Here is a 24,188-nt window from a genome sequence, read left to right on the forward strand (position 1 = left end):
ATAGTGAATTCTGTTCAGTTCAAATCTTTAGTTTTATATTTCTCACTGTTCTCTTAGGTAGATTGTGGTTTTCTTATGGAAAGGACCATGTCTTATGTTTCTTCTAGATCCATTCACCTTGTCTAATACCAGGCAGAGACTAAGTGTTAATAAAATTTTATGTATTAAAACTGTTTGTAAATGGTGTTTTATTTTCCTATGGTGACTCCAATAGTTGGTATTTAAAATCTGTACACCATATTTATATATTTTTTGTTTCATGCTACAGATAGTGGTTGATATAATGGAATATCCTTGGTGTTCCAGGTCCTTTTAACAAGCTTCATTAATTTAGCAATTTGAAATATAATTTTACTTTAAGTGTTATTTTCCTTTCTTTATTTGGGTGGTTTTGTACGTGCTTGGGTGGCTCTATGTCAGGACTCGGTACGGATGTCATGGTGACCTGCCAGTGAATTCTCGGGTGAAGGTATACTTTCCTCCCATTCCTGAAATGCTTTTCATTGTCATTCAGTTCTCCTGTACTCTTTTTTTCCCCATGAAGTTCATCCCTGATGATATAATTGTACCTTTTATTCCCTGAATTTTTACTCTTCCTTCTCTTATAGGCAATATAAAGATGTGATATGTATGGTCAATTTAGTATAAGGAAATACACTGATGATGTTATAAGTAACAACTTTTCCATTTTCACTTAACTCAGTTATCAGTAATGCCATTTACCTTGCAATTTGGTTGTTATTGGGAAATGGTAATTTGCATGGCTCATGTAAGCCAAGGAGCTTTTTATTGGATAAAAAACATACAAAGGAAACATTTAATTGAGTAATAAATTCTTACAAAATAGTTACAAAATGTAGTTATTATGTATTAAAATAAATAAATTTGTTACAATGCTATATATGGCATAAAAATATATATTTGTTTTTATTTCAGGAATCAAACATTTTAAGTCCAGTGCAGGATGGAATGAAGAAACCTCAGATCGACAGCAATAAGAGCAATAACTACCGCATCGTAAAGGAGGTCAGCAGAAGTGAAATATTTTTACTTGGGTTTATGTTTGCATGGCAAATAATTTTTGTGCAGAAATTATATTTAATATTAGGTTGGTTGTATTTACTGCTCTTCTTTTAAAAGATTTTGATTAGGCTAAGTAAACTCTGCATACAAAATAAAAAAAGTCGGAATCAGCATCAACGGTTACTGAAAAACATGGGCGCTCATTCGGTGGTGTTGGATCTTCTGCAGATACCCTATGAAAAGGTTAGTTCTTAGCTACATCTTTTCTTTCATTTTTTTATTCTGATGCAGTTTTTAACATAAAGTTATGATGAATTGTTCCCTTGAACTATTTGAAAGTTAGTCACGGATCTGATTCCCACCACCCCATGGCCCTTTAGTGTGTATTTTCTGCAAACAAGGACGCTCTTCTACATAACCACACAAGCACCATCCACATGAGCAAAGAGTGTGACTCTTTACTGCCACCTGATCCTCACAAGCTACTCACATGACCCCCATTATCCCAGCTGTGTCCTGTTTGACAGAAAGGTCCACTTTGGGAAACAGGTGCTCCTTGGTTGTCATATTTATTTTAATCTTCTTATGCTGGAACTTTTAGGACCTTGACACTTTTGAAGACAGATCAGCTATTTGGAAGACTGTCCCTTCTTTTTGGTCATCTGATGTATCCTTGTGATTAGATTCAGTTCTGCGTCTTGGCAGGAACTTAACAGAGGTGATACTAAGTTCTCACCACTTCTTGTCAGGTGACACACAAATTCCGTTTGTCCCATTGCTGATGTTCACTTCATCACTGGATGGTGTCTGCCAGGGTTCCCCACTGTCAAGTACCCCTTGTTCCTTTGTAATTAATAAGTATTTTGTGGATAGCTTCTTTGAAGCTAGGTAAATAGCCCATTTTTTAATCAAACTTTCAATTTATTTATTTAATTATTTTTACCAGAGTGGACTTGTAGGTGCTCATTTTACTCAATAGGTTATACTAGTTCTCTATTATTATTTATTTGGATTCTCAGGTTGTTCCAGAGTTGGCCAAGGGAGCACCTTTAAGCTAGTGTCTCTGTCCTCTACAGTGTCTCCATTGTTCTCTGCTCTTCTGCACATGAGAATGTTGTAGGATCACCTTGCATTCTTCTGGCTTCAACTCTGGAATGAGCCATTTCTTTAGGGAGGCCCCAGTTCTGTTTGAGGGAGAATGTTATTTATAAGCAAAGTTTTGAGAACTAAGTGTACTTATTGCTACTGGGGCTTTGCCCCTGCAGACCCTCTAAATATACAAAGCTAGGGAATACATGTGTGTGTGTTACTATAGTTACTCATTTATAAGCACTTGGTAATAGCTAACCTATCATTACTACTGCTGCCTACTCTTCCATGTGAGTACTTTCTGTACCTCATTCAGGCTCCGACACCTATGGGCAGGTGCCCTTTGTGTCTCTCTTAGGCACACGTGCCATGCCAGGACTTGTTCGGTGTAGACGCTCTCACACTTGGACTTTTAATCTTCGTACTGCATTGCCCCATACCTCTTAGTTACATTTAGTATGCAAATTTATAAATTCTTCCATTCCTTCAGTGGAATAATTCATACTGTGGCAGAGAATGCAATAAAAGCATTATTGAAAGACAACCAAAGCTATAAATCCTCAACATTTATTATTTAAATTATTTTATCTTTCATTTTGCAACATGGGCATTGGACATATGATCAAGACCGTTCTTTTAATAATACGAGTAGCATTGAGCATTTTACTCTGACTTCGTGTTATAGGTTTGCTCAGGTTTAATAACTGAAATGTTCAGAAGCAAAAAGAAAGGATAAGAGTTTCAAAGAAATATTGGACACAATAACACTGACCCTGGTGTTCTTCTGTACTGTCCAGCTCTTCAATGGGAATTGGATATTCCTGTGGCCGAAGTTCCTTTCATGTCTTTTAACTATTCTTGGATTACACAAGTAAAGAAAGTGTTAGTAGAATTTAAAACGAAAGTTTCCTATTTTAAAACTAGGAGGGAGTTTCTGGACTTATTGATTATATGTCTTGTCAATTCATCCCATTTTAAATGTGAGGAAATGTGCCTATTAAGGATCTCAGGCTAGTTGTTTTGTCATAGATGACATGCGCTGTAGACTCTTAGATTAGGAAAAACTTTAGATGGTTTCGGTGGTATTGTTAAAAGACCACTTTTAAGAAGAGAACTTTGCAGCCTTTGTAACTTTTGAGACTTAAGTTTCTTAATGAGAGTCCTTTAAGCAAATGATAGTGTTCTGGGACTTTGGGAAATGACCATGAATCAAGAAAACAGCCTTGAGCATAAGTGCACTAATAGAGCGGAGAGCCGTGGTTCAGAAGGTGGGGGTGGGGGCTGGGTGAAAGAGGTGGAGGGACTGAGAAGTGCAGATGGGCGGTTACAGAACAGTCACGGGGATGTAAAGTGCAGCATAGGGAGTATAGTCCACATTACTGTGATAAGTATGCATGGGGCCAGGTGGGTACCAGAAATATTAGGTGGAACACTTTGTAAAGTATATGATTGCCTAATCAGTATGCTGTATACCTGAAATCAATTTCAATAGAATAACATCAAAAGTAAACTGTAATTGACAAATAAAAATAAAAATACACTAAATAAATAGGTAAATAAATACATGAGTTCAGGAAGGGGGACAAAAGGAGAGAGGGGAAAAGAGTAAGGGAGAAAGCAAAGAGAAAAGGAAAAGAGAAAGAGGTGGAAATAAGAGACAAAGCAAATAACAGAAGAGGCAGAGGGAGGGGAGAGGAGAAAAAGGAGATAAGGTCAGACATACACACGGAGAGAGATTTAGAGGGTGGGGGAATAGAGGAAGAGTAGAGAGAAGAAAGAAGGTCGGGCAGGGCAGGAGGATGAGGGAGCAGGAGCAGAGAGGAGCAGAAGAAGCCCGAGGAGGGGAAGGAGGTGGTGGGGCAAGCAGTGGGAAGGGAGAAGGCTGAGAAAGACAGGGATATAGAAGGTGGGGAAGGAGGAGAAACCAAACGAAAAAAATCCAGGGAGATCCTGATTCATAGAAACACTAGGAAAGAGGGAAACCCCAAGAAAGAGGAGGATTGGAGGGTGCGGCAGAGAAGGGAGAACCAGAGAGACTGCGAGGGCTAGACCGAGAGGGAGGGAGGACAGAGGAGGGGTGCGGTGGAGGTGGGAGAAAGGGCAGCTGTGCACAGTGATGGGAAATCGTAGTGAATGATCAGGAAGGTTGGGGAGAAAGGGAGGTGGGCTCTGAAGTAAAGAGGCATCTGAAAGAGGGGAGCACAGCTGATAATGGGAGGAGAAACAAAGAATCGAGAAACATCTAGGAAATGGGGGAAGAGGTGTTCTGTGGGGGTTACCTCCAGGAGAGAGATAGAAACTAAAAAGACGCAGAGAACGTGGAACATAAAAGAGTGGCAGAGACAAAAAGCGAGTGTGTAGAAGAACTTATTTTTGAGGACTGTTTTTGCCCTGGTGTGTTTGCTTCTCTCTCATGTGCCACTCTCTAACTTCCAGAATGATGAGAAGATGAATGAAGTGATGAACCTAGCCCATACATTTCTGCAGAATTTCTGTAGGGGAAATCCACAGAATCAAGCTCTCCTTCATAAACATCTGAATTTGTTTTTAACTCCTGGTGTAAGTATTTTCATGTCTTTTAATATTTGCAGTAAAGTGTCCATCAGATTTATTTTAGTGGCACTGGTGAATAGAATTTTATTAATTTTCATCACCTCATTCTTTTTTCCTTGTAGGGGTTCTCTTCCTAAAAGTGAATATCTTTTATTTCCATTAAGGAGACATTTAAAGAAACTTGAAAAATCATACATTTTACCTGAAAATGAAGACTTCATTTATGTGTGTGTGTGTGTGTGTGTGTGTGTGTGTGTGTGTGTGTAGTTTAATGTTAGGAAAAAGAGAGAAGATGACAATGCCATAGTAAGATGCATATGAAAAACTCAAAGGTAGAGTTCACAGTGCTCAGTAAAGTATGGGTCAGCTGATACTAGGGAAGAGCTCACTTTGAATAACAGATAATTAAATTATTCCCAAGAACGCTGTTGCCCACTGTTGATCTGTATGTTAATAAGCTCATTTTTCCAACTCAAATCCTTTGTGAGCTCAGTTTTCTTTTAGTGGTGCATGATGTCATTGTATTTTGTCGAAGATGTCCACAGAAAACTCACTATGGCTTTGCATAGACTGTAAAACCAAGCACAAGTGGGGGTGTTATTCTAAGTCCCATAGAACAGAACATTGGTCTTTTCAGAATTACAAGGGCACGTTCTTCTCTGTTTAGCTCCTTGAGGCAGAGACCATGCGGCACATCTTCATGAACAATTACCATCTGTGCAATGAAATCAGTGAGAGAGTGGTGCAGCATTTTGTGCACTGCATCGAGACTCATGGCCGCCACGTGGAGTACCTGAGATTTTTGCAAACGATCGTAAAAGCAGATGGTAAATATGTGAAGAAATGCCAGGATATGGTAATGACAGAGGTATGTTCTTGGTTTGTATTTTGTCAGCTTCACACAAACGATATGCTGCAACAAATGTTGTCTGTTAATTTAGAGTGAGAAAAAAACTCCAACAACAGAGGTTTAGAAAATAATTGAATCATGATAACTTAAGCCCAAATATGTGTTGCTTAACTCTAATGAAGTTGTATAAATTGATTTTATAATTGACCAAGAGCTTTTCTTTTCCTTAATGAACCTACGTATTTTAAATAATAGGTAAAATCTTACAAAATGTTACAGATTATTTAGAATGAAAGTGACAAAATTTTACATTTTTAAGTTTTTAATGTATTACAGAAATGGATTAAAGTCTGCTTTTCTAGTACCTTTATTACTCTGTTCCTGAAATCTAGAATGGGTCTTCTCTGCTAATATTTGCAGAGGGCTTTGAAGGGAATTTAATTAATAGGAATTATTCATCAGTGATTTATTACACATGTACACTTAGCTATTTAGCATAAGTTAAATGTTTAAGAAAAACAAGTGAATGAAGTACTTAATATATTTTGCCATTTTCATTGTGATCTTTGAAATCAAGTGAGATTTATGCATTGAGTTACTTGCTAGGAACCAAGTGAAATGTTGGAAAACTGACAGCTTTTTGAGCCCATTTGGGTGAATCAATGCCCTGTGACCTAAAGGTTTTCTGAAGGTCTATATGGATTAGAACAGCTTTCAACCATGGGTACCAAACAGTTATGTAGTAGATTATTTTGTTTTGGGGGACTTGCACAAAATTACGTATTTAACTTTGGGAATGAATGTGATTTCTATATTGATACAATATGAGTCCCTTCTGTTTCATAAAAATCTTAGGCTTTGAATTTTTTTTTCATGTTCAAGCACAATGGTCTCCATTTCCCCCTCCCCCTTCCCCCCACCCCAGCCGTCCCCACTTCCCTCCTTGATCCTAACCCCTTTGGTTTTGTCCATGTGTCCTTTATACATGTTCCCTTCCCCTTGAACTTTTAATGTAAATTTTTGTTATTAAACATTTAAGGAACATTTTAACTTGTGAAATTTACCTTTTTCATATTTATATTTACATTTATATTTGTTCTTCTTTGCCTAGAAGTGTGTGGAAACTAAAATGATTTTGTATTATGATTATCAAGGAAAGAATTAGAATTGGAAAGCGGCAAATATTTAAGCCAGTTCTATGACACTTAGAAAGTGAAGTGTTTCTATGTATGAAGAAGTGTTTGTACCTCATATTGTGTGAAAATATAACACATATTTTGACACATATACATTCTCTTTCGACAAAACTCTCAGAGTAAGCCAACTAATTCTTATCAATTTAAATAAAACAAAAATTATATAAGCTGTATTACCCACCAAAATATCTCACAGTGGGGTTAGAAAATTGGTACTTATAATAGAAAGGCAATAAGACATTATGGATTTGGAGCAACAAAATTACCACCTACTGGAATTTTTCATTAAAATTATATAAACAAAATATGAAGGAAAATTTATGTCCTAAAAGTTTGTCTCCTCTCTCCCTCTTCCTCTTCCTCTTAAAGTCTTCTTTTCCTCTTTATTTCTCCTATCTCTGCCTTTACACCATCCTTTACTGATGCTCACGACACATGTAATTTCCAGATTATTATAGGGTTGCATTTGGCTCAATGTACTTGCTTATTCTGTTACTAGTGAAGAAGATGGGGATATATTGTTCTGCTTTATTATGTTTACACTTTTCAGATTTCTTATGCTTTGGCAATGGAGTCTTTCATTTGCAGTAGAGGGAAGTAAGTTTATTTGACTACTTTGCAGGTTTGATTTCAGTGGGTAACTCACCAATGAACAAATTACTATCATCCATGTCATTTCCTTCTTGCCCCCATCCACTGCCCCCATATCTCCCCTGTTGGTTTTGGTAGCATTTGGTAGATAACTAATCACTTGGCACCTGACTAGAATCCTTTTACCATCCCGCCTCGGAGTCGTTCTGCCTTTGCAAGGTTATCTGTGTTTTTACAAAGAAATACACATCTCCAGATGGAACAAGCCTTTGGCTATAGTGGCAAGGATGCGGATCTGGATTGCTATGTAGACTTGCTTATTATCATTTCAGTTGATAAATGGAGGTGAAGATGTGCTGGTATTTTACAACGACAGAGCATCATTTCCCATCCTTCTCCATATGATGTGTTCAGAGAGAGACCGAGGGGATGAGAGTGGCCCCTTAGCCTACCACATCACCCTTGTGGAGTTGCTGGCAGCTTGTACTGAGGGGAAGAACGTCTACACTGAAATCAAGTGCAATTCCCTTCTGCCCCTGGATGACATAGTGAGGGTGGTGACCCATGATGACTGCATCCCTGAGGTAAGCCCGACGGAAGCTTAGCGGCTAGAGAATTGTTAATACTTTTTAAAGTGCCCAAGTGCCAGAAGTCCCCATATTACTACTTATAATGGGATAACATATTTTGTTGAGGAACTGTGCTTAGTTATATGAATACTTGTTTAGTTCCATAAAAAACTGTGAAAGATAATAAATCTTTTTAAACCATAGTCATTGAAAGCTACTACAGGAGTGTGAATTCTAAATATGGCCATGTGAACAAAATGAAAGATTCACTTGTAACTTCTAGCATATTGTTGGGAACAAAAAAGATGCTCCATAAATAATTCACAGTCATTGGTAGGAGAGGCTGAGGCGGTGCTGTGGGATCATCTATTGGGCTCTGCAGGTTTATCTTGCTTTATAAAATAGACGCATTCTTGGGAATATGGACACGCGTTTTGCTTTATTCACATATCAACTTATACCCTCTGTGCTAGTTTGGCTCTAATAATAGGGAAAAAATTTCATTAGAAACTGGTTGTCTGCCAACAGGATTAATGAGGCTTCCAGGAATATACATTGTAATAATTTCTTTCTTTTCCACTGTTGTGGTGTGTTGTTGAAAATTTCGTAAATTGGTGATACACTGAATACGGTATAAATACCAACATTTTAAATCATAGCAATGTCAAAGGTGTCAGGTTAGGGTAACTTTCCTCCTTCCAAGTAGAATACGTAGTAATGGACTTGACAGTATGCTTTGTAGAGTTATTGACATCTCAAACCAGGGGCACTTCCTGCCCTGATTGGTTTGAAATATGATGGCAGAGAGGAAGCACAGTATTGTGATTGAATCCTCGGGTTCTGTCTTTATCTGGGACCTTGACTCTGTCCGTGCTTCTCTCCACACACACTGCTCTCCAGCCGCCCCACTCGTGCCTCTTACGTTCGGCTTCTTCACTCCGCTTCTTCCTTCAGATTTTAAATGCAAGCACGACTTCCTCAAGGAAGACTTCCCTGGCCTCCTGTCTATAATCTGAGATTTGGCATTTGAATTTTATTAGGTAATAAGTATCTGTATCCCTCACATCCTCTTCCAAGATTGTAAGCTCGATGAGGTTCAGGAGCAGAAACACTGAGGTCTAGAAGCGGTTGAGGCCTAAAATCAGCGAGATCTGTTTCTGTTCACCACTGTACTGTCTGAGCCCGAGCCCCTGCTTAGTAAGTGCGTTTGGAATGAATGAGTGATTTATAGAGTGAGTCAGCATCCTGGACCCATTACTTTTTAGCAGCATGACTGGCTTCAACAGGTTAGTGACCTTTCTAATCTTCAATTTCCATAGTTCTAAAGTGAAATAATTAGAGTAGGGACATGATAGGATTGTTGGAGGATTACATTAAGATATTACATACAAAATGCTGAAGGTGTTTGACATGTAGCAAGCAAAGAATAAATATTAGCTGCTGTCAAGGTGGTTATGATAAGTGCACCGAATGGCTCTGATGTCCCCCTGCCCTGCGGTCGGTCCTCGACACAGGTACCCAGTCGGTGAGCGCTCACTTGAGACCTCAGTCAGCTAGAGATAAGAAGTACTTAGGCCATGAAAGCTGACTCTGCATTGCTGTGGTTCTAACTTGGGTCCCATGAATCTCCTGAAACTGTGTACATGATTTCTTATGTGTCTATATATATAGATATATAAGAGGTGGGACCAAAAAACTGCTACTTATTTATAAAAAAATTATATATTTATTCTTACATGTTTAAACTCTAGTCACCTTTAAAGTACTCTTCATTTGATACAATACACTGATTGAGATGTTTTTCCACTGCTCAAAACAGTTTTTGAACTCATCAATTTTAATGCCTTTTTAGTGCTTCTGCTGTGTTTTGTTTCACCTCTTCCACATCAGCAAAACATTTCCATCTGGGACTTTTCCATCTGGGAAACAACAAAAAAAATTCTCTTGGGCAAGATTTGGTGAATAGGGAGGGTGGGGCAGGGGATCAGGCTGGTTTTGGTAAAAAACTGCTGAATACTCAGTGTGGTGTGGGCAGATGTGCTCATAAATCACCCATTGTGAAATGGGCAAACGTGAAAGAGTCTTCAAAAAAATTCACTGAATGCAGCCTCTCACAACAACACCAGCTGGTGCAGTGATACAGGTGGGTGCCTAGAACACTCACCTAGTGGGGAAGCCTGTACTACAAATGGGCCCACCCTCCAGAAGATAATTCCTTCCTTTTTGGGGCCTCCCATATGTATACGTTTTCTGGGGAGATTTATAAGTCGTCATATTTTCAATAAAAAGAAAGAAAAGAAGAAAATGAAAAACTATTGCCCTACACATTTAACAAATGTTACATGTTGGTAATATTCACCCTAGTCATTTATGAGAAATTTTGCTAAATCTAGAAAGGAATTTTAATACATCTTAAAATAAAACAATTTCTTTTGTAAATCGTGAACCTGTTTTTTCTCAGCAATAGTAATTTAAATAGTTCCGAATGACAACAAAGTATTATTTAGTCCACACATTTAAACATGACATTGGAACTCTCTTCATTGCAAGTGACAGAAACCCAACTTAAATTAGTTTAAATTTTAAAAATACAGGAATTTTGTTGATTCCTGTATTTGAGAATTTGAAGGATAGCTGTTCAGATGGATTAAGGGATTCAAAGAATGTTAGAATTCTTCCCATTTTTTGTTCCCTTTTTCTTCGTGGTTTTGCCTTGTTTTCTTCTTCTGAGCATGCTTTTCCTCTGCACACTGGGAGGAGATGGTTTCTTGGGGTTCAGTTTTACCTTGTCCCACTTTAGCAGGGAAGTAGAGGGGTGGGGGAGGGAGGGGGAGAGAGAGAACATGGCAGGGACAGAGAGAGCAGGGGAAGGGAAGGGAGTGGAAAGAAGAGAAGGGCAGGAGAAAGGGCAAGGGAGCAGTTTTGACTGCTAGTGCCTCAAGAAGACTTGGTTTAAGTAACTACACATCCTCACACCAACCTCTGGGCCCGAGGGGACAGGATACGAGATCCCGTGTTTCCCTGTGACCGGTCAGGGGACAACTTGTACTTAGTAAAAGAAGGGATGTGGGATTGCTTCCTGGGTAGACACATAATGTGCTGTCATCTACCATTGGTATTAATATAGATTTTATTTAACTTTTCATAATTGAGATTTGAAAATGAACAATGAAGAAAACTTACTTTCTTTTGTATTTGAAACTTGTACAGGTTAAAATTGCTTATGTGAATTTCGTTAATCACTGTTATGTTGACACTGAAGTGGAAATGAAAGAAATTTACACAAGTAACCACATTTGGAAATTATTTGAGAACTTCTTGGTGGATATGGCAAGGGTAAGTTACACTTCGACCATTAAGTATTACTTCACGTTCAGTAAAGTTGTTGATATATATTGGTTTGTTATTAAATGGAATTTTAGTGCCCTCTTTACATAGGTTAGAGAAGACATTTGGCAGATATCAATTGGTATTCAACCTCTTATCATGAATGAAATTACAAATCACAGATGGAAAATATCTCAAGAGGTCTTAACTGCTGCTTTTGGGCGGAGAGCTACTTGAGCAGATTACTCACGACTTAGCATTGCTCACTGTTGCTTATTTAAGTCTTTGGAAGTGTTCTCCAGTAATTGAATAACTACCTAGTGTTTTTACTCATGCCAGTCAAAATATATTCTGCTTTTAATTTCAGTCCATTGACTTGTGTTTGACTGTTTAGCTATTGGGCAGGGGTGGGGAGTACAGATTGAGGAGAACATGTGGGGCTGGTTGGTGTTTTTTAGACACTGTCTAGCAGCATATGTTTTGCTCCATTAATACTGAGGGAATGAATGAATGAATAAAGGAAAGAATAATTTTTATAGGTTGCACTTAATTTTAGTTAGTATATCTTATCCCTTTTTTGCATGATGAATTACTATTACTTTCAGGGTTTATTATTTGAGTTTTAAAAAAAAATCTTCTGTGCTTTTCTCTTTAAAGTTAAGGGACATAAGTTTGAAATAGTAGTTTCACTAACAGAGGATAGACCTATGATGATGGCCTGTCCCAGTCCTCTGGTTTCCCACGTTCCTGAGTGCTGGTAGATGTCAATGGGCCTCACATAGACATGCTTGGAGGAGTGGGGTTAGTGAGGTCCACATATTCACTGTCTTATGAGAATGAATGCTGACTATTACCTGTTAGTTCACAGCTTCCCCACACTTCTTTCTGGAAAGAGGGAAGACAAAGGGGATGTAATAAAACATCAACTGCAGATCCAGACATCCAAGAGCAATCTTGGATAATAACATAAATCATGTATTATGCCGGCCCAGGAACTGAATTATTTAGTTGAGACTTGCAGGTGAAATGTGCGCATTTTACCTTTGGCGCGGTGTAGTATGAGTGAGATCCACTATGGCCAAGTATGTGCAAAGACAGTTTCTGTTCTTCGTTTCTCTAGAACTCAAAGGCACCTGGTGCCTTCTTCATGAAAGCGTGCAGATATGGAGAAATCGCCCTGTTCTAAGCAGGATTTACATACCACTCCTAATTGACACCCCATGCCCCACCCCTGCTGTGACCTTATGAAAGTCCTTGTACATGATTGGCCACAAGTATCTCCAGAGACCTTGAAGTGAAGGATGGCTTATATGCTTATGACAGCTTTAAAAATGCACGTGCAGAGAGATAGTAAAGAGATTATAAACTGATTCGCAGAGTTGCACAGTGCTATGGACTAAAGATAAGCTTGAAAAAGACCAAGGTCACATTCTAAGCAGCATGAGCTGCAAAGCTAAAAAGACTTTTATTTTTTAAACCAAAGAAAGCTGATGACAGCTGCCACTGATTATGCTACCTTTGAAACACTCTTTCAGTTGGTGTGTTCATAAGGCTAAGATGCATATATTCTTTTTCTAAAAAAGTACACTTGTAAGAAGGAGTTTTATTTTCACTGTTTTAAGTAGACAATTAATATTTATTGTATAAAGACTCTGGGGGAACTTCAGGATCTTTGGTGTCTATTCACTCATTATGTCTAACCATGACAGCTTAGCTGTACTACAAAAAGCATTTTTCTTTCTGTCTTGTTTCCCTCTTATTTATATTTTAAAGCAGCAGCTCTCTTATCTCCTTACCAAGAATGGCAAGGAGTCAGCCTTTCTATTTCAGGGAAGGGGCAGGAAACCTGGCTTTTCCATGTCTGATTTGTCTTTCTCCCCTTGAAGAAAGATTGAGGAGCTACTACACACTTTCAATTCAAATATAAAAAGTGTGGTTAAATATGTAGCCTGTGGCTTTCTAGGCAAATTTTTAGTTCAGTAGAGCAGTATTTCTGAAGCATTAGAATTATCTGGAGGATTTGTGAAATCATGATTGCTGGGCTCCATCCCCTGAGTTTCTGATTCAGTGGTTGTGAGACTTTGCATTTTCAGCCAGTTCCCAAGTGATGCTGAAGCTGCTGGTCTAGGGACAATACTTTGCAAACTATTACAGTTGAGCATGGCAGTTAAGAGTAGTTAAGTTTAGCCTTTTTAGAGGCATTAGGCAGACCAGAGTTCAAGTCCATATTTTGCCTCTTACTAGCTCAGTTACCTCGGGCAAGGCACTTACTTCTCTGAGTCTGAGTTTCCTTATTTATAAAAAGAATACAATAATAACAGAGTCCTTATAGGGTCACTGAGAGGACTCAGTGGGATACTGCATAGACCCTGCTTGGCACGTACTTGGTAAGAGAGCGGGTAATATCACCCATTTCATCCGTATCATTGTAACACCACTGGTAATATTACAAGGTTATAATAGCCTTTAAAACAATGTCCAAAAGCTTCCCCAAGACCTATACCAAATAATAATGTTGAGGATAACCAAAAGGGAGCCCATCCAATACAGACAAGAGCCAGAAACCAGATCCATGAAGCTGGAAAAACACAATGGTGTCTTAACATAGAGATGGAATAAATTCACATGTTACGACAAAGGTATAAAATCCTGGAACAGCTGATTTACACCAGTGAGTAATGCTAAAGGTAACCCTGAGGCGAGGTATTTGGTAAATTGGACCTAACGCATCATAGGATCTCATAGGAAGAGACCAGCAGTCATACAGTTTTTAGCCCATGCCTGTATATATTTCCATGAACAATTTTCTCACTATTTTTGAGACAACTGGTTTTATTATTGTACAATTAATTGTTAAAACCTCTTCTATTGAGATGAATTTTTATGTAGTATAATTTTTACCTATTTCTTCTTTTGCAGCAACTTGGAATGATTCATTTCAGCAAAGCGTAGGTGTCTGCTGTAAGCAGCACATTCTCCTCACTAGTGATCAACTTTGAAATGATAAAATTGCACAACTTAAAGGAACTTGAGATCATTTAGGTTGACCTCAGACTGTACCTGAACTGTGGAGAGATTATTTATTAGCCCAGGGTGACTGGCCCAGCTGCAGCAGGGCTGGGAAGTCTGCTGCAGTCTAATCCAGTGCTTTTCTCATAACAGCTTCTCCGACACGTTCCAATAGTCTTATCATTTTCTCCATGTCTCCCAGTGGCTCCTCTTCTGATACGGTTTCTGGGCTCATTATGGTTTTCAATATACTTTTGGGCTTTCTCTAATTGGCATTTTTTTAAAATATGTCATTTGGGATAGAACCCAGTGCTTCAGGCAGGATCTGCCAGCATGAGGCAGAGTATTATTTTCATAGAAATTTGGTGAATAATCTTATTTAACAGGCACAGGAAATACTAATAGGTAGTGACATGCACGCCACCTTGTACCTTTCTTTTGTTTCTCTGGAGTCAGCATGACCAGAAGTTTTTTTTGTTGTTTTTTTTTTGCTCGTGGGTAAAGTTCTCTATTAAGACACCTTAATTAGTACCTTTCAGTTTCCTGTTTGCACCCTCTTTTCTTTTATCTTGTTAAGACCCATATAAGAAAATCTTTCTGAAAGACATTTTAATAAACTGCTGATAGGCTGTGTCTCATACCTAGTCCATTCTGATTTGCTGACAGAGACTGCATCCATGTCCTGTAAGCAGTCCAGAGTTAGGCCAGCAGCAAAGCCATTAGACCAATGAAAAGTTGTTCCACTGTCTTCTGAGCACTTAATGACAGACTGCTTTGATCTATGTTCCAATGCAGATAAAATTGGTGTTTATAGGGCAGAAGTGCTTTTCTTTGCCTTTATAACTGATTGTTTTTGCGGGGTCAGGGGATTTGAGTCGTGATGAGGAAGCACATGGAGGGAGGTGGACTGTGGTTAATGTTAGCCTCAGACTGTATTTTTTTCTTTTAAGGATGTTTCCAATTTTGCTATCAATTTCAAGATTCTATAATGGCCAACAGTACTATAAGTGATGTATGGGCAGGATGAAATTAGACCAAGCAATGACTTAAGAGGCACACGTAACATAGTGTCATGTCATTGTCCCATCAATCACTGCTTAACAAGATACATCAGAGTATTTTATTTTCAAATACATCACTTGAGCCATTCTTTCTCTTTACTTAGCTTACCAGATCATAGGAAGTGGGAGTAAAGACAAAATTTATATGTACTTTGAAACATACTTTCCAAGGTCTTTAATTTGTTAGGTTTGAGTAGGTTTTCTTTGACTGATGGTTTGCTTCTATAATTTTCTTGACTTCCTTAAGTGGAATGAACCATTGAAAAGTCTTTAAAGGGTTCTTTTTATATAGTCTTATTAGCTGGCAATGCAGGGAAGTGGAGGGCATAAAATATTATATAAAGCTTGTTCTTGAGGTAGCACCTTTCCCTCAGGTGTAATTCTAGTTTTCTACTCAACCTTCATGCTGAATTATAATGATGGTTCCCACATGCAGTGAGCACTGTTTGGCTCTTCTTGATTGATGATTGGTTGGTCCCTGTCCTGAATCATACTTTTTGCCCTTCACAACATTAGCAGTAATTATCATAATTGATCAGTTCCTCCTTGAAACACTTTTTCAGTTGGTCCCCAGGATATTTGTCCTACTTCATTGGCCACTCCTCTGTTTCCTGTTTCCTACAAGTCTTTCCAGCTTCAAATATTGGAATGCGCCAGGCTCAAATCTTAGACCTCTCCCTTCTGTCTCTGCAATCATTTGCTTGCTCATCTCATCCACTCTCCCAACTGTGGTAACAGGCTGATTGAAGCTTGGACCCTTCCCAAGCTTCACACATATGTCTAGCCACACATATCCAACCACTTCTATTCGCCATACTATTCAAAGTCCTGGTCACAGTGATCAGATGAGAAAAAGAAATGAAAGGCATCCGAATTGGAAAGAAGGAAGTAAAACTCATTGTTTGCAAATGATATGACAGTGTACACAGAAAACCTTACAGACTCCACCAAAAAACCACTTGACCTAGTAAGTGAATTCGGTAAAACAGCAGGATACAAAGTCAATACTCAGAAATCAAAGGCATTTTTGTATACCAACAATGAAATATCAGAAAGAAATCAGGAAAAAAAAATCCCATTTGCTATGGCAATAAGAAAAATAAAGTATCTAGGAATAAACCTAACCAAGGAGGTAAAAGACCTGTACTCAGAAAACTATACAACACTGAAAAAAGAAATTAAGGAAGACACAAACAAATGGAAGCATGTGCCATGCTCATGGATTGGAAGAATTAACATCATCAAAATGTCCATACTACCCAAAGCAATTTATAGATCCAACGCAATCCTCATTAAAGTACCAATGGCATATTTCACAGATATAGAACAAACATTTCAGAAATTTATATGGAACCATAAATGACCCCAAATAGCCACAGCAGTTTTGAGAAAGAAGAACAAAGCAGGAGGGATCACAATACCTGATATCAAACTGTATTACAAGGCCACTGTAATCAAAACAGCCTGGTACTGGCATAAGAACAGACACAGACCAAAGAAACAGAATAGAGAGCCCAGAAATAAACCCAAGTCTCTACAGTCAATTAATATTTCAAAAAGGCAGCAGAAGCATAAAATGGAGTAAAAATAGCCTCTTTGACAAATGGTGTTGGGAGATCTGGATAGTTACATGCAAAAAAATGAAATGTGATCACCAACTTATACCATACACAAAAATAAATTAAAGGTAGATAAAAGACTTAAATATAAGTTGTGACACCATAAAAATCCTAGAGGAGAACATAGGCAGGAAAATCTCAGATATTCCACACAGCAATATTTTCACCAAGATATATCCCCTAGAGCAAAGGACATAAAGGAAAGAATAAACAAAAGGGATCTCATCAAATTAAAAAGCTACATGGCTAAAAAAAAACAGCATTAAAATGAAAAGGGAACCAACTGTATGGGAAAACATATTTGCCAATGATACCTCAGACAAGGGTTTGATCTCCAAAACATATAAAGGACTCATATGACTCCACTCCAGGAAGACAAACCAGTTAAAAAATGGGCGAAGGACCTGAACAGACACTTCTCCAAGGAGGACATACTGAGGGCCCAGAGACATACGAAAAGATGCTCAGCATCACTAGCCATCAGAGAGATGCAAATTAAAACCACAATGAGATACCACTTCACACTGGTCAGAATGGCCATTATAAACAAATCAACAAACCACAAGTGTTGGAGGGGATGTGGACAAAAGGGAACCCTAGCACACTGTTGGTGGGAATGCAGACTGGTGCAGCCACTGTGGAAAATAGTATGGAATTTTCTCAGAAAACTAAAAATGGAACTGCCTTTTGACCTGGCAATCCCAATAGTGGGATTATACCCTAAGAATTCTGAAACTGCAATTCAAAAGAACCTATGCACCCCAATGTTCATAGCAGCGCAATTTACAATAGCCAAGTGCTGGAATAACCTAAGTGCCCATCAGTATATAACTGGATCAAAAAACAATGGTACATTTACACAATGGAATACTACACAGCAGAAAGAAAGAAGGAGCTCCTACCCTTTTCAACAGTATGGATGGAACTGGAAAACATTATGCTAAGTGAAATAAGACAGGCGACGAGAGACAAATACCATATGATCTCATCTATAAGTGGAACCTAATCAATAAATCAAACAAGCAAACAAAATATAACCAGAAACACTAAAATTAAGAACAATCTGACAGTAATGAGAGGAGAAGGGGAAGGGTTTTCAGGAACATGTATAAAGGACACATGAACAAAACCTGAGGGGGGTGGTATTAAGGATGGGAAGTGGGGATGGCTGGGGTGGGAGGGAGTGGTAGGGGAAAATGGAGACAACTGAACTTGAACAACAATAAAAAATGTGGGAAAATATTAAATTTTAGTTAGGTAAAATTAAATAAAATAAAAATTCCAGTTACTCAGTAGCACCAGCCACATTCGAATGCTCAGAGAGCACGTGTGTCTGTCTAGTGGTTACTTTCTTGGACATCACAGATTATAAGATTTCCATCGTGGTAGATAGTGCTGTTGGAATGTGCTACTGTAGCATATGATAACTTATTTAACCCAATCTGTCATCTTTGGCAGAGTGGCAGTTATTTTTAGGGCAAAAGAGACAAGGGACATCCTATATGCAAGGGAAGAAATGTTAGACATAATTATGCCTAGAAATTTCACTTAATATTTGTTTTTCCAGTAACTGATTTTAAATTCCTACTGTGTGTCAAGGTGCTCATTACATGCAGTGGTGAGCAAGGCAGACTAGCTCCTGGTGTCCAGGGACTTATTTCTACTGCTGGGGACTAAATTTTACTTGCTCTTGTAGAAACCTCCATGGCTGTTTCCTCACTTCCTTCAATTCTAGGTTTAAATGTTGCCTTATACAGAGAACTTCTCCAAGGAACTTAAATGAACCAGTAATCTTTGACTATACCTTCTCTGCCGCACCATGCCCTATACTGCTTGCCCTTCTTTATTTTTCTCTAGAGTTTGTTATTTTCCTCATTTTACCACTTATTTATATATTTATTAATTTGTCTACTGTGTATTTCTCTTGATTAGAATAAGGGCTCTAATAGAATAGGGACTTTACTTTTTCTGGCTCACTGCTCTAACTCCTAATCCAACATTTACTTGTAACATAATAATTTACGTCCCTAAGTGAAAGTCCCTGGCATTTGACAAACATATAGTAAAATTCATCTGGAACTAGAAAGGGACAAATATTTTAAAATGTGGATTTATTGTTTTCTTGGGAAAGGCAGTGATGGTGGATTTGTTTTTCAACTTGTAAAACAATTTACAAATTGAGAATCATTTCATTCTTACAGAGTTGGGTTAAAATGCTTACAAATGATGAGACATGGTGTGTAGCAGAGATTACCGGTAAAAGATGTACCAGTAAAGATTTAAATAGTGACTAGTGACATACTATAAGGCAAATCTTAAGTAGCCTAAGAGTGAGGCAAGAAATCACTATTCAGTAAATGTTTGGAGGACAGCTGGATATCAGTAAGGAACGAAATTAATCAGACTAGAAATCTGGTTACCTACAGCAGAAAATTCTGGATAGCTTAAAGAGTTAACTGGGAGTCAAGATGTGCATAGGGATGATAGAAGGGCTTCTGTAAAACACTAGAACAAAAATAGATACAGTATCCTTTTCTTTTGTGGGTTTTTTCTTCTTTATATTAAATAAACAGAAACGATCTAAATGAAAAATAGTGCTTGAATGCTAAGAATTATTTTACTCAGACTTTAAAAAAACTTCTTTTTACATTTGACTTGTTATATTTCTATGATAATATATTCAAATTATACACACTTTGAAAATAATTACACTATTCATATTGTGATGAAGATATATTCAAATTATGTGCACTTTAAAATCATTTATTATAATACAACATAAATCAGAGAAAAATCTTGATTATAGTTATGTATTTAGTGGTTGTGCTGAAATGAAGACAAAAATAAATTTGGTGTAATACACATGTAATAATTTACAAATTATGTGTCTTATTTTGTTACTCAATACTTTGCCAGCTCATCAACAGAACATCTTGTCTGCACAATAATTAGTTTCATTTGTGTGACATTTTGCCTACTTTATTTAAGAAAAAAAAATTTAAACTTATACTTTTTGTTACCCAGGATTTTGAGGGAAGCCTTTATCTAGACATAAACTACATTTATTAAACCACAGACCAAAACAAACCCTGTTGGCACTTTAACAAGGGTGTCTTCGTAGATACTGCCCTAGCTCTGGAGAGCCCCACACAATTCTGTGGGATGTCACTGGGTGAGGAGGAAGGGTATTTGGGCGGGTTATGGCAGAACTGGTCTGCTACCTATTCCACTTTAATATACCTTTATCTCACAGATCAGAAAATTTCCCTATCAAAGCTGGTGCTGGAAAAATGCTAAATGCAGTAAATCCTACTTCATCTCCATCATGGGAAAATCAATTTTATATTAGTTCTGGGGCCACATTAAATTTTTGTCCTCAGTTAGATGTTCCACAAATATAGCCTAATGCCAAGTTAACCTGAAACAAAATAATAGTACTTTCTTATGCTTCCACTTTTTAAATTAATTGGTTCATTCATTATACAACATTTATTGAACATCTTGTTATGTCATGCACTATGTTATATGCTGGAATGATAATGAAAAGATTATGCAATTTGACATAACTTATTTCCTTTAATTGCATTTTTCCTACAATAACTCTACGGGATTACTTGTAATAGAGCCTTGTCAGGTAGATGCCATTTAATAGATGAGGAAGAAGTGAACTGCCCCAATGGGAAGTGACTTGGAACCCAAGCAAGCCCTGTGCTGTTTCTACCGCCCTCTGGCAAACACTGTTGGTTTTCAAATGAAAGCACTGGGGAATGTGGTATGAGAAAGTATTTCTCTTCTGTGCGTTTATTTGTGGAAAAGGTTTTAAAGCAATATTACAGTACATTATATTTATTCTTTTGCTTAGTCACCTTCTTGAAACATCTGGAACATATGGCCACCATAATATTTGCCCACCATAGTTCTGCGAATATTTACTTCCTTACTCAACCCTAGTTTTTCCACATTGTATCCTCTCCTCCCTTTCTTATTCTTTTTATCTCTGTTTCTTGTCTTTTCATCACTCGTGGGTTTTTTTCATTTGTTTTTCATCATGTATCTTAGCCTCAGAAATTTGTCTGCCCTGATGTACTTGGAAGTTTACAGTTTGTTTAGCAAAATTTAATCACATGTGAAGAGCAGAGTCTGTGTTCTTCTCTGATTCATGCTCAGCTCTGCCATCGTCTCTTCTTGCTTGCCCTGCCCTGAGAAGCAAGCCCACAAACTCACACGCCCATGCTTCCCACATAAATCTATGGATTAAAAAGTCAAAATTTTTGGAAAGGATTTTATCCTCTTTAGGCTTTCTGTTTGGATTGGTATGTAAGTGAAGATGTGTAGTCATAAACCACTATTTATAAACAACCATTTCAGGACAATTTTTAGAAGGTCCCAGCATAAGTTACAATTCAAAGAGGTGATACAATGTGTCATTTTGTTTCTACCCCCAGGTGTGCAACACAACCACGGACAGGAAACATGCAGACACCTTCCTGGAGAAGTGTGTGACCGAGTCCATAATGAGCATAGTGAGCGGCTTCTTTAACTCCCCGTTTTCAGACAACAGCACCAGCCTCCAGGTAACCTCAGCAAACACACGTGAGGGCATTCCTTCCCACAGACCGACTTGCCTCATGTGAGTGGGGAAAACTTTAGTCTGGTCGGGAAGTCATTTCCTACACTTCTGAAGTTCACCGTTCTGTCAGATTAATTTGCTATTATCCTGTCTGAGTTTATGAAACTTCATGTCAGTTACAGAGGCCCCATCTTCAAGTTCAATCATTCTTGCTCTCCCTCTATACACAATGGGAACTTTCATATTGTTTATGGACTGTTTGCCAAGTGGTGAAATAAATTATGTAATTCTTTAAATGGGCAGGCATTTTTGACACAGTGATTTCACTTCAGTAATTTATCCTGAAAGAATTAGCAGGATTTTATATAGTAAGATTTTCATTCAAGTCTTTATAAATGTAAAAATTGACATCCACCACAAACAGGGGAATAGTTAAGTAAATTATAGTATATCTGTAGTATGGCTTTTTAAAAATAATTTCAAAAGAAATATTGATGATTAGGAAATGATCATAAAGTAAGGGTAAAGGAAACAGGCTAACGAATTGCCTTATAATGTCACCCAAGTTTATACACATATATATGTGGAAAAACTCAGTCAAGTATCTTCAAAATTGTGATACTAATTATCTGTACATAGAGGGACTATTGGTGATTTTCATTACTACGATTTCCAAATATTTTACAATGTTTGGGTGTTGCTCTTATAAAAATATCATTTCAGTTATACTTTCTTTAGGAAAAACATTAAAATAGTTTGAGAGAACCATTTCAAAATTGTTGTCTCCTCTGCTTACCCATTGTGTGAAACCAAAACATACAATCAATCAAACAAATAAATCTAGAACACCTTCTCTCTATTTATACTGCTAAATAAACAAGAGGTTATAAAAAATATACTTAAATTCATGTCATTGACTTCAAGAAATGCCATATTATTTCTGATTAAGAACATAGTTAAAGTGCAAATAATTGATTTTTTGTAGTGTCTGGCATGTGCTTGTCATGAAGTGGGTATGTAATAAATATTTTTTCAATGAATATGCATTAAATAGCTCTGAAACTAAAAGATGGTGTGTGTTTTGTTTTCATGAGCCTTTTGGATAATGCACAGACACTGTATCAGGTGTGTTAATGGTTTAGTGGCCTATTTGCCTGCCTTCTTTCTCTCTACAGACTCATCAGCCAGTTTTTATTCAGCTGCTGCAGTCTGCCTTTAGGATTTACAACTGCACCTGGCCAAACCCAGCACAGAAAGCCTCGGTAGAGTCCTGTATCAGAACTTTGGCTGAAGTGGGTAAGTCAGAGTGTTCAATTTTACTTACTTTACACTTTGTTAGAGAATCAGGCTTTTGGCTAATAGGGAATACAAGCAGCTTTTCAGTTTATAACATAATAAGAAAGCAGGTATAGATTCTGCAAAGCTGAGCAGCAGTGATCAGCAAACAGTTCTGAGTATTGCATAATTTTGGGGAGGAGAATAGAATTATTACCTTTTTTTTAAAGATTTTATTTATTTATTTTTAGAAAGGGAAGGGAGGGAGATAGAGAGAGAGAAAGAGAGACATCAATGTGCGGTTGCTGGGGGTTATGGCCTGCAACCCAGGCATGTATCCTGGCTGGGAATTGAACCTGCAACACTTTGGTTCGCAGCCCTCACTCAATCCACTGAGCACCAGCCAGGGCTAATTATTACCTTTCTTTTAAAATAGTTTAAAATTTATTTATTTTTTTGTTTAATCGTTCTCTTTCTAAATTTAAATTTAATATTGCATATGGCACTGTAAGCCAGCTCAGTAAGATTTTATAGGAATGGGTCTAGTTGAAGTATCTCAGATTTTATTCTTGAATTATCTATTAAGTAGCCTGGCTTATTAATACTTTCATATGGTAATAGGACTATTTGAGGGCTTTTTGGTTTTCTAATTTTGTTTGAAGTCCATCTGTGTTTATTGAGGGTCTATGATATGTAGAAGGCCTCAGAAATGACAAATGGCAAAGGTTAGTAAATTCTGGAAAGAATTTCTCATAAATTTCCCTCTTTTTTCCTCTTCTCTCTCTCTCTCTCTTTCTTTTCTTTCTGGTTAATTAGAGCCACCCTATGGATGGCAGAGGGGAGGAGGGGGAAGACTTACAGACTTGGCTGGACTTAAAAACCAGAGGAGTGTCACCACTGCCTCTGCACGGCGGGGGCCCTGCAGACAGCGGGAAGGGCAGCCCACAGTGTGTGCCCTGACTGCCGACGGTGATTGAGCACTACCCTGTGCAGTGCTGAGCAACTTGCATTCATTCTCTTATTTAATCCTTAGATAGCTTTATTGATTATTTACATTTTGCAGATGCGGAAACAATGATCTAGATAATGTAACTTGGCTAGGGTTGTATGTGTGCAAAAGTGTTTGATAAGTGAATAGATGATTTAACTAATTGACCATTTTACATGTTTTCAAGTTTTCCCCCATACCGAAGCGCTATTGACAAAATTTAATGACTGCTTAATTTTAATTAGAATAAAGTAAAAAGCAGTCATAACCCAAGAGGATCAACTGAAAATTATTAGAACTGAGTGACTAATAAGGTTTATCTAGGTGTTTAATTATAAGTAAGTATTAAACTTGATAGATTTTTTTGGTATACTAAAAAGAAATAATACATTGTAAAAAAGATATCATTCACAATAGCAATAAAAATATTACTTAAGGGAATACTTAAGAAATGTGAGAGAATATATT

At 37.6% G+C, this 24,188-nt stretch overlaps 1 protein-coding gene across 1 annotated transcript in view; it reads left to right on the forward strand.

Moving 5' to 3' along the window:
* Positions 1–24,188, forward strand: part of ITPR2 (inositol 1,4,5-trisphosphate receptor type 2) — a 436,558-nt gene that overhangs the window by 191,466 nt on the left and 220,904 nt on the right. The window contains exons 27-34 of the mRNA XM_045828972.1: positions 937–1,026; positions 1,141–1,266; positions 4,549–4,671; positions 5,333–5,533; positions 7,635–7,886; positions 11,082–11,207; positions 21,333–21,461; positions 22,633–22,753. Coding sequence (XP_045684928.1) covers positions 937–1,026; positions 1,141–1,266; positions 4,549–4,671; positions 5,333–5,533; positions 7,635–7,886; positions 11,082–11,207; positions 21,333–21,461; positions 22,633–22,753 — 1,168 coding nt within the window. The remainder of the gene's footprint in view (positions 1–936; positions 1,027–1,140; positions 1,267–4,548; positions 4,672–5,332; positions 5,534–7,634; positions 7,887–11,081; positions 11,208–21,332; positions 21,462–22,632; positions 22,754–24,188) is intronic.

Source organism: Phyllostomus hastatus, unplaced genomic scaffold (genome assembly GCF_019186645.2).
Source record: "Phyllostomus hastatus isolate PE091 unplaced genomic scaffold, TTU_PhHast_1.1 phas_scaffold_93, whole genome shotgun sequence".
NCBI classification, from domain to species: domain Eukaryota; kingdom Metazoa; phylum Chordata; class Mammalia; order Chiroptera; family Phyllostomidae; genus Phyllostomus; species Phyllostomus hastatus.